This window comes from Cyclopterus lumpus, chromosome 1 (genome assembly GCF_009769545.1).
Source record: "Cyclopterus lumpus isolate fCycLum1 chromosome 1, fCycLum1.pri, whole genome shotgun sequence".
In the NCBI taxonomy this organism is placed as follows: Eukaryota; Metazoa; Chordata; class Actinopteri; order Perciformes; family Cyclopteridae; genus Cyclopterus; species Cyclopterus lumpus.
The window spans coordinates 14596305-14612606 of NC_046966.1; the positions used below are offsets into that span (position 1 = coordinate 14596305).

At 40.3% G+C, this 16302-nt stretch overlaps 2 protein-coding genes across 6 annotated transcripts; one reads left to right on the forward strand and one right to left on the reverse strand.

Moving 5' to 3' along the window:
* The first annotated feature begins 2068 nt into the window (after window positions 1-2068).
* On the forward strand, window positions 2069-4083 carry LOC117727018 (group XIIB secretory phospholipase A2-like protein). Its single transcript, XM_034527389.1, has 4 exons — window positions 2069-2330; window positions 2915-3003; window positions 3356-3521; window positions 3929-4083. The coding sequence occupies exons 1-4, from the start codon at window positions 2069-2071 to the stop codon at window positions 4045-4047; spliced, it is 636 nt and encodes a 211-aa protein (XP_034383280.1). The 3' UTR covers window positions 4048-4083.
* Window positions 4084-5070: 987 nt separating this feature from the next.
* LOC117729945 (zinc finger protein 318-like) lies at window positions 5071-15964 on the reverse strand. 5 transcript variants are annotated; one of them, XM_034531362.1, is made up of 9 exons: window positions 15779-15964; window positions 14556-15211; window positions 14376-14477; window positions 13333-13545; window positions 9699-10201; window positions 9413-9553; window positions 7396-8886; window positions 5762-5837; window positions 5071-5357 (listed from the first exon to the last, which is right to left on the reverse strand). In XM_034531362.1, the coding sequence occupies exons 5-8, from the start codon at window positions 10182-10184 to the stop codon at window positions 5763-5765; spliced, it is 2193 nt and encodes a 730-aa protein (XP_034387253.1). In that variant the 5' UTR covers window positions 10185-10201; window positions 13333-13545; window positions 14376-14477; window positions 14556-15211; window positions 15779-15964; the 3' UTR covers window positions 5071-5357; window position 5762. The 5 variants fall into 5 exon arrangements, with proteins under 5 accessions (XP_034387253.1, XP_034387278.1, XP_034387285.1 ...); XM_034531387.1 differs by lacking the exons at window positions 13333-13545; window positions 14376-14477; window positions 14556-15211; window positions 15779-15964 and adding an exon at window positions 10661-10794; XM_034531394.1 differs by lacking the exons at window positions 13333-13545; window positions 14376-14477; window positions 14556-15211; window positions 15779-15964 and adding an exon at window positions 10569-10788.
* Between the last annotated feature and the right edge of the window lie 338 nt (window positions 15965-16302).

Below are 16302 nucleotides of genomic sequence, written 5' to 3' on the forward strand. Positions count from 1 at the left end.
TCTTCCGTGTTTGAGACAAACGTCACGTCCCTGGACTCTACCAAATTTGGACAGAGGGGGGTGTCGACTCTACCAAATATGGACAGAGGGGGGTGTAGCGTGAAGAACCCTGATACTGGCGGTAGAATTATGTTTCGCCTGCCATATTTGGTACATAATGTATGAAGGCAGGAGTGATCAACATCCATGGGTGGCCCTCAATACAGTTTATTAAGAATCGACAACACTGTATTTAATTCACCGTATACTCTCCTGTCTCCCTAAAGTGAAAGGGACTAACTTTAAGATTATACCGTGTTGCTGAGTTTTAGAACAAAATGTTGTAATTTCTTTACTCGTGTTCTTTTGTGATGAAGCTCTGGATTGGGTTAATGCAAGGACCTGATCGTCTCTCATAATAGCACTTTTCACATGTTTTAGAAAGCACTGGTATTCTCTTCTACATAGATAAATTACAGCTTAATTAAAAAAACACATGTCAGTTAATATGCCTTAACGAAATGCATGTCACAGTAGGAAATGCACAAATGTAAATAACTACATTAATGATGGCTAAATTCCAATTATCTGCCCACGGTCATGGTCATGATCCTTGAATTAAACAGAGCCATTATAATTGTTAATATTATCAGTAATATCTGTGCTTTTCCTACTATGAGTTAAAAGGTGTGCAGTGGAAAAAGACCTAGAATACTAGGCTACTTGGTAAAATGTTATACCCAATTAGGAAATGGAAAGAGACTCACTTAAACGGTATGCACTTTAATCATGACTTCAAGTTGTAGCCAATAAAAGTGCCAATAAACTATGTCTCACATCTCATTTTTTATTATTTTGATGAGTATGTTACATGTTATTGTATCTGTCTTTTCTTGTTGTAGTCTTTATTTGACTCCCATTCCTATCTTTGACTCTCCACTTGTTTTAAGTGATTATTTTATGTTTATTATTGTATTCCCCAATTTTAATTGTGCACGCTCCATTGAGAAAATCCACAATGTTCTTTGTGAAAATCAATGGTTGTGCATGAGAAGTATCTGCTTTTCTGTCTCCCTTGTGGAAATTCAAAATCAAATATAGCCCAAATATAACTGTATTGACTATAACAATTAACCAATTTAAATACTAAAGCCACTGTGGGAGAACTTGTTTCAATCCATTTATTCCTTGCTCCGTGACACCACAGTATCAAATCATGTTCAATATACTTGCATTAAATTAATCTTACATGCTTGCTCACAACACAACACAGGATAAGACAACACATTGACACGTCCACGGTGACACGACCACAGTCAAAAACGGTTGGCTTCCTGTCCACACACACGCCTTGTTCTCATTAGCAGGCTCTTATTCATATGCCCTTTGATGTGAATGTGCCCCCTGTGTTCAATGTTAGAACTGTATGTCTAAATTCACCCTTTGTTTCCCTCAAAGATAAAAGAAAGCAACAAAACTACATTATGGCTCCAAATATAACCTTATCTGGAGTTCTGTGTTGTCCCGTGAGTTGTCACATACAATTATCTTCATTTCTCGTTGTCCAGTGATGAAATACCTTGAGATTTGGGTAGGCTACAGACTTGCTATGATCGACTAATAAACTAAACAAAAATATAATAGACTGTGGTCTGTACTCCAACACCCACAACACAGTCTCTCATGTAAATGCTTTAGCAAATACACTGATGTATAGTTAACAGAAAAAGTTGGGTGTATGGTTTTGGGTTAGAATAAATCAAATTTACTCTATCCAGTTTGCTTCCCTATGTTACTGTCGAGAGCAATTCACTCTAAAATGAATGGGCTTTAAATGTAATCGAATCCCCTCGGTTGAACGGTGAACAAGCACAATTTGCCTCTTGTTAATCAGAGAGATTGATAAAAGCTCAGATATTTCAAAAAGACAAGATAGAGGCCGGACTTTGTTCTTCCACATAGGAGGCCTTCCCTGTGTTGGGCTCAAAGTTCAGGTCACACAGACAGTTTGGTTTTGCCTCTGAGTGGGTTTCCCCTCAGTCTCTGAACTTTTTTCTACCTGTCCATATTGAGCAGTCTGAGCTACAGAATGACCCGTTGGGCCCTTATTGCTCCCCTCCTGCTGGGCCTGTTCGTCCACAGTGCTGTCAGTGAAGAGGCGGAGGACCCTGCTGCCACCGCAGCTCCACCACAGGGCCAGGCCTCTGATGGCACACAGGCGGAGGACGAGAATGCAGAGTGGGGAATGAACTCCCTCAGAGACAGCTTTGAGTCAGTCGGCGGATACTTTGATTCGATGCTGGAGTTCATGGGTGGACGTGATGGAGTGTGCCAATACCACTGTCGATATGGTAAGTCACTAAATACGGAAAAATACTAATATTGATTAGGTGCTGTGGACCACCACTGATATATCATTTTAGAGCTTCAAAATATGTTACACTTTCTTTTTAATTGTAAGGAGGAAATGTATTGCGGTTTCCCCTTAACACTGATTACATGCAGTGGAAAGAGTTAGTCTAGGGCTGTCCTAAGCTCCAGTTTCCACCCTGATAACAATAAAGTGCTTCAAGAGAAAAAGAAAAGAAAAAAGACTTCCTTTTTGAAATCAAAATTGTTAAATAATGTGGTTTGTAGTCTGAACACTGCCTGTATGTAACATCAATGCTACAATGTGAACCCAATAATAATAATGCACTGATACTATCATATCACCATTGTACTTCATATCATATCTGTTATCATCTGGAAATGGACTGTGACCCCAGAATGATTCATGCAGTGACTGAGGACTGTGTCTAATGTGAAAGGGCATGAACCAAATAAGTACCTTTGTGTCTCTATGTGCAGCAATGCTCTACTTCAAACCCACATGGTTTTCAAACTGCTGTGATACACGACCTACATCTGATATGTTGTTTGCTTCCCCTTTCAGGAAAAGATCCTCTTCCTCGTGCTGGCTACCAAATGCCGGAGCCTGATGGATGTAGCTCCTACTTCTTTGGTCTTCCTGTGCCAGAGGGGGTATGCTTCTTCTGTCTGTCCAGGCCAAATTCATGTTATATTATGGAACTTGGACATTTAATTGATACGTATTGTATATAAAAAGTTGAAACTCCATTCCTAAGGGACCATACGTAGGCACTTAAAACAACTCCAACATCCTCTGCTCTAATTTGTAGTATATTTTTGCTTCACCCATTAGCAGAGCAGGTTGGGTTTTGCTGAATTAGCATTATATTTTATTTAGTTAAAGTTAAGGCAACTGTTGGCTAGTGAAGTGATGGCCTGCTCCTTAAAGATCCAAGATCCATGTCTACTTACAGTATGGTTGGACTTGTTATTGTTGTTATTGATCACCTCTGTTGTGTACCAGATGGATATGGGCATCCCAGCCATGACCAAGTGCTGCAATCAGCTGGATATGTGTTACGACACCTGCGGCTCCAACAAGTACCGCTGCGACTCCAAGTTCCGCTGGTGCCTCCACAGCATCTGCTCGGACCTCAAGAAGAGTCTTGGCTTTGTGTCAAAAGTTGAAGGTTGGTTGTTTTAACCCATATTTCATACAGGACTGAGTTACTGAGCACATCTGTTTTTCAGCACCATTCTACCTCAACTTCAGCAACTGATATAAGTACACGCTCTACTTGCATACAGTACTTGCAAATTGTGGTTACTGCCTGAGTTGACTGACATAAACCCAGTCAAAAAGATATCATTATACCAGTTGTGATTCTTACGAGTATTTTTTATATTAAAATAAAAAAAATTAAATGCAATATAAGCGATTCAAAGCTTTTAAACCTGCCACAAACTGACAATTCAGAGGACTATGAAAATGAACTGTTTGCTGAGTGTATTTTAGAAAATGTCAAATATGACCTTCTTTTGTATATACTGCCGTGTGCTAACGGACATTCCTGCTTCTGTCACTTTGCCTCCTCAGCATGTGAAACAGTAGCGGACACCTTGTTCAACACAGTGTGGACTCTGGGCTGCAGATCCTACATGAACGGCCAGAGAGCATCATGCTTCTGTCAAGGAGAGGAGAAAGATGAACTTTAAAGCATGAAACGCTCTCCTATTTATATAACGGATCAACCAGAGCGGGCAAAGACTGGTGTGACTATTGAGTAATTTATTTGGAAGTTACTGTTCTGGTTTTGTTCAGTCATTACATTACTTTGCATTAACATGTAGATATTATTGTTCAAAGTTCAACTTTGTTCCAAGCCAAATCTGTATGTGTTTATTTGTCAATAAAAAAAACTAGCCTCTTGTGCTTCATACTTTTGGGTTTTTATAATCATGTTCTACACTATAAATAAATGTTATGAACACATGTATGAACGTCATTATTTAATTTCATGGTACACTACTGACACCATTCAATACCTATAAGCAAAGATGGTCATCTTTAGCAAATCAAAGTCAATTCAATATATTTAAATAGAGTCTCCTATGGATGTAATGGTACTAAACAGTTTAAACAGGCTATTCCAAACGTTCCTATAAAGTAAATTACTATATTTTGCCCCTGAAAATGGATATAGACTAACCGTATTGTATAATTACACTGAACTGATTACTGTTTCTTAAAGAACCCCAAAATCAAAAACACATATTTTTCGTATTTAGCAATCAAGATGGTTTTGGTGTTAGTTGCCTTGTTTTGAACATATCGGCTGTGGAGACATCTGCCTTCATTTAAAAATAAAACGGGACTATATGGCTCAAAGCTCCAAAAGATATATTTCAAAATTAACGGAAAGCACAAATTCCAGAAAAAGAAATTACTGTTGAGTACAAAGTGGTGAGAAATGTAAGGCTGTGTTGACTCAACAGGTATTTAAAAGGCTCATCTACTGTACACTGACCATTTCACAAGTAAGTCTTTTCAGGTTTAGCTCTGCGTTGTCACAATTGGCGTCATTAACGTCTGCGAGCTCCACTTTGCCAGACTCAGCTTGTTTTGTTCGTTTTGGCTGTCCTTTGCCTGCCTGAGCTCTACATGGAGCTCAATGTTAACATGTGTTAAAGAGCTCATGTTTGCGTCAGAATTATCTTGAAAGAAATGTATACAGCACAAAGAATAAAAAAGGGTGTTTATAAAGAGACTTACAAAGTAGTAATATTCACAAAAATGTTAAGCTGATCTGGGTAAAACCGGTCTCAACCCAAACTAGCAATTAATGGCACAAAAATATCTTTTTGAGGAAGATAGAATTTACTTGTCAGAGTTCGAGGATGATTCAGTACAAATCTGGAAAAATGACTAAACACGAAATGGTCCTGTACCACCATCAACTGCATGTGTAAATAATGAATGTTGAACATGAGCTCCACATAGTCTGCCAGTCACAGACGATCCACATCTACGGAGAAAGGAGAACAAATTATTAAACACATGAGACCAAATTACAGTTACTCATGCTGACAAATTAAATTTTTTCCTTGATGAGTAAATGAAGACTTCATTTCTTAATGCTTATGAACATGTATATTATTATATTATTACAATATGATTTCAGTGAAAAAGACATTAAGTGATGTTTTGTTGGATGGAATTAATTTTTTTTACCCCTCAAATGGAGCATCATAACTTAACGTATTACATGTTAAATTGGTAAAATCATAAATGGGTACTGGTGAATTATTGCAGTGGAACATTATTTGATGAGTGCTTATGAAACAGAAGCAGTCCAAAGCGGGAATATGTATTAATTAATGAAGACAAACGCTGTCAAACATCAGTGTTCTCAAACTGTGATTTACTTACTTCAACCAGTCGGAGTGGGAAGGGAGTTGGCTGGCTGTGCGACCTTTTGCTTTACCTTTTGGTTAAATGCTTCAAGCTAGAAATAAAAGAATAGACAACACAACAATTAATTATTGTGACATTTTACATTTTTGAAATCAATACACTAAATTATGATAATACAAGGACAGGATAAATGTGTAACATAAATAAATAAATACATGCGATATTACATGAGAAAACAATAAACAAGTTAGAATATTGAGAAATCCCCAAATTCTTCAGCATCTCGGAATCATTCTTAGAAGAAAAAACACTCCTGCCTCAGGAGGACGTGAGAGTAATTTATGAAGCTTCCTGACTATCTGTTTTACAACACTTTTAGCAACAAAGTTGAAAATATAATTTAATTTCAAATACCGATGGAAAAAGCTGAAAATAGCACCACTTTTAATTTATTGTAAACAGATTTAGGTGATATATGCGATATGACGCCATGATTTCAAACTGGCTTATCTAATATTATCATATTAACCAAAAAGACATTTGATGCTATAATACTCGCAAGTGACTTGTGATTTAAGTAAATGTATAGAATATAAACTTGTAAACTAGATAATTTAAATAAAAGTAACATATACCAGTGAGCCCTATCCATGGTTTAACAATGCCCATATTAGTGCTTCATTTTGCTTGGAAGTGTGGGCACATCCCCATTAAAAACATGTATATTCCATACATGATTCAACTCACGTTTCAACTGTCAAACCCTGTCATGCGGGGCTCAACAATAAGGATTGCCCGCTTGCCAGAGGAAAAGTAAAATGCCACGTCAGACTAGTAAATCTGGCATCACTTGCCCAAAATGAAATAAACACATTGTTACTTCCAGAGCTGATGATGAAAGTAGCAAAAGAGCGCTTCCTTCTCATCACTGTTGAGAAATACACAAAAGAGTTGATCCAAAGAAAAATGAATTCTGAATGGAAAGTGAAAAATAGGCCTCATCATAGAAACTTGGCCCTATTCAGACATGGTGTAATTATAAATAATATATAAGGAAATGAAGTGAACGCACCTCTGATGAAGTTTACCACAAACATTATCCCTGCACAATGTAATCTGTGGCGTTTCATTAACTTACTGTTATTTCTGACAACATTTTATACAACCATTTTCTCCTGTTTAAACTTGTATGCCTCTTAAAAGTCCTCCTCCCTTCTCTTAACAGTTGTTTTGGTTTCTTTTAGACTAAGATGTTTTGTGAAGAACCTTCATCTTTACGAGGATCTTGTCTAACTTAAAGAGGAAATTCTTTGAAAACGTCATCATTCTCAGACATCTCTTAGCATTTGTTCACTAGGAGCAGCTCATTGTACAAGGAAGCTTTGTGAATACAGCCACTGGTCCTAGAAATATGAAAAACATTTACATTGCTGATAATTATTGGTTTGGAGTGATTTCCTTCTCTGATTCCCTGATCCACAAATGAAACATATCACTTGCTGTTTAGCTCATCATGGCCCAAATTGTCAGCAGATGCAAGTGAAACACATCTTTGATATGTCCCGCTTACAAGTATACGGGACAAAACCTCCATAATCTAAACTCCTAAAATGAGATGGATTAGGAAACTGATCAAACATTACACCAACCTTTTTCCTCAAGTTCGCTTTTATTTCCTCTTCCGTTGGCGGACGTTTTTCTTCTTCTGACTGCTCTGCTTCAGGGTTATCTTCATTGAGCTGTGGAGCCTCCCCCTTCTTCACCAAATTGGCTTCAGGGTCATCTTCATTGAGCTGTGGAGCCTCCCCCTTCTTCACCAAATTGGCTGCCTGTCTTGCTGCCAATTTTATTTGTTTCTCCAAAGCTTTCCTCTTTGCCCAACGTAAACGACTATTTTTTATGCGAGTTTCTAACTTCCCCCTCCTCTTGTGGCCTTTTGTGAGTGTCTGTAGACAGCGACCAGTGTTTGACTGCTTAGTGCTGATGACCTGCAGGCAGCGAGGGCCTGAAACAGATCCAGTTTGGCCTTCACTCTTAGATAGATCTGGATTCCCAAATAGGTTGATGTCAAAAGAGTTGCGCTGAGGGGGGTAATCTATGTTAGCTGCCACTGCAGAGCCAGGAACGTGATGGTAGGTGTTTTGTGAATAAGGAGACCCGCTAGTATAAAAGGAGGGAGGAATAGCACCCTGAGTAGGTGCCCAGTAAGAATTTGAAGCAGCGCTGTAGGTGCCACTGTGGTAGGCAGAGTACCGTGAGTCTTGGGACAAAACATTATTTGGAAATGCAGGAAGAGCAGCAGGCAGGGGATATGTATGGTTTGGTGGATATGGATGTTGATAAGAGATTACTTTGGGGTATTTTTCGTCTATGTGACTGTACGTCCGTTCTTCTTTACGGTCCTTGTTACCATCATGGCATGTCAGTCCATCTCCGCTTCTGTCTCTCGAGTGGCCGCATTCAGACCTTTGTCTTGATTCCCTGCTGTGGGAGCGCCGACGGCGAGAGGGGCTTGGACTATAGCTTCTAGAGGTTGACCTTGACGAGGAGGAGGAGGAGGAGGAGGAGGAAGAGGAGGACTTACTGTACTGCCGACTCTCCTGCTCTACTCTTGTGTTGTCCTGCTTCTTCCCATACAGCCTCTCCTGAGTCCGGTCTGCTAATTTGCTCATCTCTTCCACTTCCAGACTCATCCCCAGAGTTTTAAGAATGTTCTGGAGCTGTTCACGTTGCTCGTCCACCTGTGATTTTTCTTCTTCTTTCTTCCTCTTCATCACTGCAGAGGGAGACTTGGATCGACTCCTGTCATTCTTCTTCTCGTCATCATCAGGTAGGGAAAGTCTCTCACTCAGGGATCTCTCTTGGCTGGGTGGGTCAGTCTTCTTTTCTCCACTGTTGGTCCGACTGCTGCCCGGCCGCGAGGCTCCACTATTTGATTGCGGACTTTCTCTCCTGAAGGTTGGATCTGGCTTAATGTTGAGGAGATCAACACTGTCATCATTGACAATCCTACTGAGGAAGTCAAAGTCCACTCCTTTGTTGAGAATGCTGAGGAAGCGCTGGAAACCCTTGTTGACGCCATTCTCGTTGTTTGGTGAAGTAACGTTTTGGCTGGGAGGAGGTGGTGTGAGGTCAGCAACCTGGGATAGGTCAGATATACAGAAACATTTCTTTTGAGATACATCAAATAGCAGTTGTTCACTAGGTGCAAAATAATAGATACAAACCTATTATGTTGGTAATTTTGGAAGGAAGGTACAAAAAATACAATTGAAACCATAACATTAATCTCATCTGTCAACCTGAGAACAGAATTTGTGCTATGATCGGCCTCACTCCATCCTGTTTACATCATGAAGCTTACAGTGCCCTGGGAGGATGCAGTGGAGAAGATATAGGAGTGTCAGAAACTGAGATACACTGAGCTTGCAGCCAGCAATCAACAATACGGCTGAAAAGCAGAGGTCTGACCAGTTGAGGTAGGCTGCCGAGGCTTCATAGCCACACCAACATCAAGGCTACTCTGGAAGATGTGAGTCTGAGGCAAGGCCCACCAGCAAGGAGTATAAAGGCACCCTCTATCCATTTTGACTGCTTTACTGAGGTGTCACCACAGGGCTTATTCAGACAGAAGATCAAACAAAACCGAAAAAAAACATTACAAACCTCTCTGCTTTCTGGCAAAACAATCGGATCACTACATCTCCGCTTCATTAGTGCCTTCACTCTGAGCTTCAGGGGATGGTTGTCCTGCACCAGACCATCTTTCCTCAGGCTGGAGTTAATTCTCTTTTTGGGTGAACGAACCTGAGAAAAAACGAGGCAATGCAGTAAAAAAGTATATTCTCTGGAAAACTGTTGTCTACTGCAAGCGGAAAACACTGATTCTCAAAGTAAAATAATGATCTACAACAGTTGATCGGGAGTTTGATCCAACAATTATATTACTCACCGTGGCCAAAAAGCTGCCAGGATGTTTTTGCTGCAAAATTAAATTCACCCTGTCTTTAAGAGCAAAGCATGTAGCCGAATTATTACAGGAAAAGTCTGGAGACGTTGTCTTCTTCATCAACGGTTCAACTGTTTTCAAGGCAATAGCAGCTTTCTTAAGTTGTATTCGCTCCTCTATCGCTCGAAGCTCTTTTCGCTTTCTTGAAAGCTCTGGATCCTCTACATCCATCTCAAGTGGTTCCCCATCTGGTTCCTCGACTTCTGAGTTGTTAATGTGAAAGTTATGCGAGGGACAACCGAGTTCCTTCCATTCCACATTCACTCCCTTGTTGCTTTGAGCTTCATCAACAGCGTGTCCTGCATTATTGCAGTAAGTGTTCCACTCCTCATTGGTGCTTGAAGCATCCTCAACAACATTCTGCTGATTTGGATTCAGATTTCTCTGGAAGGATCGTTTTGTAACGTCATCCCAGTCGACTGGATTCATCCTTCAGCCAGTACACTCTGCAAAGTAGAAACAGTGTGAATAAATTGCTGTGGAATATGTATAACAGACCTGTTATAACACACTGTTACTTTACTGACAGCAAAATACGTTAACCTTACTTAATAGAAAATGTTGCCTTTTGATCAAGCCCCCACCTGACGACTGTTACCGTGTTCAGGACCTCAGACTTCCACTTGGTTTAACGTTAGATACAGACAACGTTGAAGGAAAGACGAGGCCTTGCGTTTAATAAGCCGAGCTCAATGTGAAACGTCGTGATAGATCAGTGAACGTTACGTGATTTGCCAAATTACAGAGCGAAACAGACTCGCGTTAAACGCAGTTTTTTGATAGCTTAGGTTCGCAGCTAACACGACTGTTTACCTCCTACTGCGACTCCCATCACGGAAACGGTGTCGTTTTAAGGACGTTACTTCGAAAACTAAGTTATTGATAAATAAAATGTCAAAACTGACCTTTAGCCAGCTTCAGAAATAGTGAGGACAACCGTTAGTGTTAAACATTAGCTTGAAGTACGGAAAAGTGGCTAAAAACGCTCCTACTGCTTCGGTGGTGAAGAGTGGATGTTGACAGCGCCTCCTGCTGGACGGAGTACCAACACCGCAGGAATAGATCGGCTTATCAGTAAAGGCCATGTATGCAAGGTTATGTGTTGTTATTGTAGTGCAACGACATGCAGTTTGTAGTTCCATTCTTTTTTTTAAAGAAATAAAATAAATGTGGAAGCTGAATTAAGGCATCTCGACCTGAGGAAAGAAGCTACTCTGAAGTCTGTTGGTATCCCAGCTGAAACTTCTATATGCTTGCCAGATGGCAGCAGGGTGGAAAGGCTGTAGTTGGGGTGGGTAAATGTCTTTTAATATCCCTTGGGCTCTTCGCAGGCACCATCTTAACATCAATATTACTGTAGATTACGGTAGTCGGGTACCGAAGATGTTCTGGGAGCCACTGTGGAGCGTTCTGTTCTGGGCCGTGCAAATCTCATGCCAGTTTGTAATGTTTCCATTTTGGGTGCTTTCTATTGATCCTCTGTAAAAGTTAACACAAAACTATATCACTGCTTTGCCGATTTAAGTTTCCGAAAGTAATTTAGCCGTTTAAGAGCTTTCTTCACAATATGTTGTTTGTGATGCTGATTCCAAGGAACTTAAAACTGTTCACTTGCTCCACGACAGCTCCATTGATGTAGTCTAAAATTGTATGATATTCATTAACATTTCCTACTTATTTGCACATATACACTTTGATCACAACATGTTTATTCAATTACCTGCAAATGAAAGTGGTGATCAGTTTGTTTAATTTAATTAAACAGGCCAATGGGGTTGTTCATTGTCTCTGCAACCATATCTGATTTTGTATCCACTAAGATCATATCTGCACCTCTTAGTTCTTCAGTTACTAGCTTCAATCTGAGGAGTGGTACAAGTATTTAATGACTGTCTCCTGGTGCACTGTATGCAAATTCTTAAAATGGTTGACGGGAATTTTTTAGAAGCTGTGCATTCACTTCTCTGAACCTGTCTGAAGGTGCGACAGATCTGAAATTAAATTGATCACCAACATGTCAGAAAGTGATCTATAAAAACTATGCGATATAATGTAACACAGACACACTGAAACAGCTTTCAGCAATTTACTTACAATCATTGCATTTAATATTATGCTATTCAAATATTTACACCACCATTTTCTGCATGTGTACAAAAAAGAAAAGCAATTTTTTATTAATCATGGGTTGGACAAAACCAGAGTCATGATAATAGAAAAAAGACTTCCGTTGACAAATATAATGTATCAAATCATGGCGCTTGAATAACAAAATCAAGAAATCAACATTTTCAGCGATCAAACACTTTCTTTACACAGTGTTTTTCCTTTAGCGTGACATGTGTTGCGGATATAAGAACAACAGGCTGGCAATGGACAGAGCTCCAACACAACCAAGTTTGTCAATAAACTTGTGGTCTGTTAATTTTCTTGTCTGTGTTATTTTCTGCCTTGTGGTTTGTTGCTGCTGGACAGGGTGCTTGCAAAGGCTCAATATAAATTTGGTCAATAAGTGTTTTGTGAACTCTGAAGGCCCAGCTGTATATTTTATGAAGATTTTTTTACTATTCTCCACAGGGAAAATAGTTTTTTCTTGCTATACGAGTCAGATTTTCACCAATCTTCATCCAGGTTGTTTGGTTTTAATGACTTGCAAACAGCGGGGCCTGGACAGTGGTTTATATTTGTGTGTGGTGAATGACTGAACTGGTTTCATACCTGGCAAGTTAAAAAAGGGTGGATTACTAATGTGTTGTGGGAGTAGGTGCCTTGTTTGAGCTACGACTGCTGGAAAGATGCTCACAGGTGGGACATGGGGGTAAGGGAAGAAGGGCGGCAAGCAAAGCCTGGGTCCAAGGTGGGGCAAGTTAGGGGGCAGAGGTGGGTATGGCTGCGATGAACAGTTTCCTGGAGAGTACACTGGCATTACAGATGTAGGAGATGGCTTAAAGAAAGCGTATGCAGAATTTTGAGACAATGTTTGACAAGCAGCAGTGCCTTCCTTGGAGTAAGTTTCACATTTGTCACTCTCCTGTAAGGTGCTACTCTGACCATATTCAACACCCTCATGCGCCTGTACTCTGTGTACCACGGTTACGTCACTCTGAGCATTATAGGAGTCTTTCTTCTTGTAATATTCCTGATTTAAGGGGCTAAAACTAGATCGGCTTGATGATGATGATGATGATGATCTACTATGTGGTGTTGGCGAAAACGCTTGCCTGGTATCCCTTTCCCTGCTCCTCTTACGATGGCGGTCACTATCCTTCTTTCCATATAACCGCTCTTGGATCCGATTGGACATTTGGCCCAGTTCCTCGGATCCTAAATTCATGCCAATGGCCTGCAAGACATCCTGCATTTGCCTGTGCTTGTGCTCATCTTCAGGTGTCAGGGTTATCTTTTTTTCTGCAGAGGCAGACCTGGATCTGCTGTTGGAGCTGAAGTAGCTTTGTTCTGCGTCACCCCTTTGCAGAGACCGCCCCTTTGGGCTGAAGGACCTGTGACGATGCTGTGAAGAAGCCAGTCTCTGGGATCCTTCGCTCTCACACCAGCGGCTGGTACTTTGGTGGCTTACCTGTTGCCCTCCAGCGTAACCGGGAGACCAGGAATGATCGGCGTTCATGAAAGATGTCGTCGAACACGGACGATCCCCCACTTCTGTGGAGGTCTGAGTCACTATCTTGGTGAGCGTGGCGACATTCACACCCTTGTTGAGCACATTGAGGAAACGCTGGAAACCCATGGCTGACTTCTGCTCAGGACTTTGGTTGGTGACACACTCAAAAGACTGATGGGAAATACACAGAAGCAACCACAGTTTATGGAAACACTATCTGCATTATTTGTTTTACAAATACATGTTTAGAAAATGGAACTACCACCTATGAGAAATTAAAAATATATAAATACACACACACAAATCAATACTGTAATTTCTTTTCAATCCTGCACATAACTACAAAATCAGTTCAGTGTTTTGTGAACACAAAAACAGATGCATTAAACTTAGAGCCTGTGGCAGAAGTAGTATTAAGCACTTTTACTTTAGTTAAAGTAGCGATAGCAGTGGAGAGATTAAAGTAAAAGGTCCTGAATTCCAGATTTTTCTTAAGTAAAACGTACAAAAAATATTAGCATCAAAATATAAATAAAAATACCTAAAGTAAAAGTACTCATATGAATTGGGCCATTTCAGAATGTATCTTATTATTATATTGTTAAATAAATTTGTTCATCACTTTAATAATACATCATTTATTTGCCAATCTGCAAAGTAAAAAAATATACGTCTCCCTCCAAGATGTAGTGGAGTAGAAGTATAAAGGAGCAGGAAATGGCAATATTCACGTTAAGTAGCTCAAAATTTGAATTAAGTTGCAGTACTTAAGTAAATGTACTCTGTACTGTAACATTCCACTAATGCTTGAAAATGTATTGTCTTGGACTTATGTAAAGATACAAAATGTTATGTTTACATTTAGTGTTGCTTAATAAAATGTGAGTTAAATGAATTTCCTTCCACATAAAAAGTAGATGCAATGCAAAACAACCTATTTTATTATTTGTACTCCAAGCTAAATCGGTTGCACCTTTCACTGATAAAGGAAATAAACTCACCTGTCCACAAGATTCATTCAATGGAAACCTTGCGATACTTTGACGATACTCCTCATGATCTGTGGTGGGGCTGTCATTCCGCTCTTTGGGGTTGACATAACTCTGTTTGATATGGAGGACCATTTGATTAAAAATAAGCTTTCACAATCCTTACAGTAACACTAATAGATTGTGACTAACCTTCTTAGAGCGATCTTGTGATTGTTTCCTCTCTTGCGAACAGTCTCTGCTCCTTTTATGACCCACTCTATCTTTGTAATATCCTGATGATTGTCTAGAGTCATCATGTTGTTGCTTATAGGTGAACTCCTCCTGCACATATTTGTGTCTGGAGTCTTGAGGTGTTTTCCTGTATTTGAAGGCCTCTTCCTGTGGTAGCATTGGTTTAAAATCCTTGGTCGCGTGTGCAAGTGAAAAACAGTCAGGTGACAGCCTGTTTGTATTATCCTCAGGCTCAAGCCTGTATCTTTTATCATCTCTATCATCCTCTGTAAACCTTTGCCTTTTCTTTTCAAAAGTACCCCAATCAGGTGAAGACATGAGTCTCCTCGCTGAGCTCTTTCTGCTCACGTCTCTGTTCAATGAGCCTTTGCTGTACAGCATCTTAGGCGAGTCACTGTATTCTCTACCTCTGCTTGTCTTCTCTTTGCTACCATTTCCACCATATTTCTGATAGGAATCTTTTGGTACATCTCTGTGAGGTTCATGCTTTTCTTCCCATCTGTAATCATAGTCGTCACACAGTCTTGAACTTCTATCGCTGTATTGCCGCCTGTTACTGTAATCGGACCTATTTGGCTGCATAATCTCACAGCAACTCCAGCGGATGTCAAAGCCTGCAACAAAAAAAATTGAAATTAAATGTTGCTTTAAAATTAAAATGCCGAGATAATAATCACTTATATCACATGGAAGGAAAGCAGGCGACAGAAGACCAACAATATATGCATCATACTTTATGTAGGTTAAGTGAGACCGAGGATGTGCACACTAGTCCAACAACTTAACTACAGGCGTCCAATTCAGTAAAAGTATCTGCCGTCCAGTGTAGAAACACTGAGTCAGCACTAAGCCTTCATGGAGAGGCCAGTTGTGGCCTCAGTAGCTTGTGGTCTGGCTCACGTCAACATTTGCTCTACCTGCTGTTCACTGGTAGCTAGGTTAGTTCGGCTGAAAAGGAATCTCCCTAACGTTAGTTAGCTTTAGCTCGTATAAAAATGGGGAAAGCACAATGTATCATGATCATCAAAAAGTGTCTTTCGATTGTTAACATCTAGAATGCAAATATCGCATCCTGCTGTTTTACTACATGGCAGCTGAGTCACAGGGAGCAGCTTTTGGTTGACCCGTAAACGTTAGCAACAATCAATACAGCGTTGGCTCGCAACCTGTCGTCACCTCACCTTTTTCCTTTGGACGACTCCACTTTCTTTCAAGGGATGGACGGGGCGAATACTGAAACTAGGCTCGGCAATATGACAAAGTCCTGACTACAACAATTTGTTAAGCACTTGGCTAACATTTATAGCCAAGTTGGTGCACCGCGCTCACCACCAAGCCGTTTGGTCCCCCCCCCCCCCCACACTCACAAACAGTAACAGATAATTACACTTCCGCCCCCTCCTGGATGGAGTGTGAACAACCAAACCTAATATTCTTCTTTGGGTTTATCTATAGGCGGCTGGTACACTAGCTTATCGGCTCACTAGCGCCACTTATTGGACTGGAGCGTCAAGCAGCAGATAGGCTGGAAAACGACATTATGACACAGGGGAAACCCACCCATAAATCCGCCTGCAAGTTAATTAACATAAAACGCTATTTAGCCATTATGTCTGCTGTTATATAGCTCCAGGGGCTTCTGGTTCAAGAACGATGTTATTTAAACAGAGCTGCACATATAGAAGTAATGTGTAACTGTCTACCA

Excerpts from the sequence above, each read along its gene's own strand:
- LOC117727018 (XM_034527389.1), top strand. The coding sequence starts at position 2,069 with ATGACCCGTTGGGCCCTTATTGCTCCCCTCCTGCTGGGCCTGTTCGTC. Across the intron at positions 2,331-2,914 it reads CCAATACCACTGTCGATATG|GAAAAGATCCTCTTCCTCGT; the intron begins GTAAGTCACTAA and ends TTCCCCTTTCAG. Across the intron at positions 3,522-3,928 it reads CTTTGTGTCAAAAGTTGAAG|CATGTGAAACAGTAGCGGAC; the intron begins GTTGGTTGTTTT and ends TTGCCTCCTCAG.
- LOC117729945 (XM_034531362.1), bottom strand. The coding sequence starts at position 10,184 with ATGAATCCAGTCGACTGGGATGACGTTACAAAACGATCCTTCCAGAGA. Across the intron at positions 8,887-9,412 it reads TTTTGCCAGAAAGCAGAGAG|GTTGCTGACCTCACACCACC; the intron begins GTTTGTAATGTT and ends GACCTATCCCAG. Across the intron at positions 5,838-7,395 it reads AAGCGAACTTGAGGAAAAAG|CTTGAAGCATTTAACCAAAA; the intron begins GTTGGTGTAATG and ends TTTTATTTCTAG.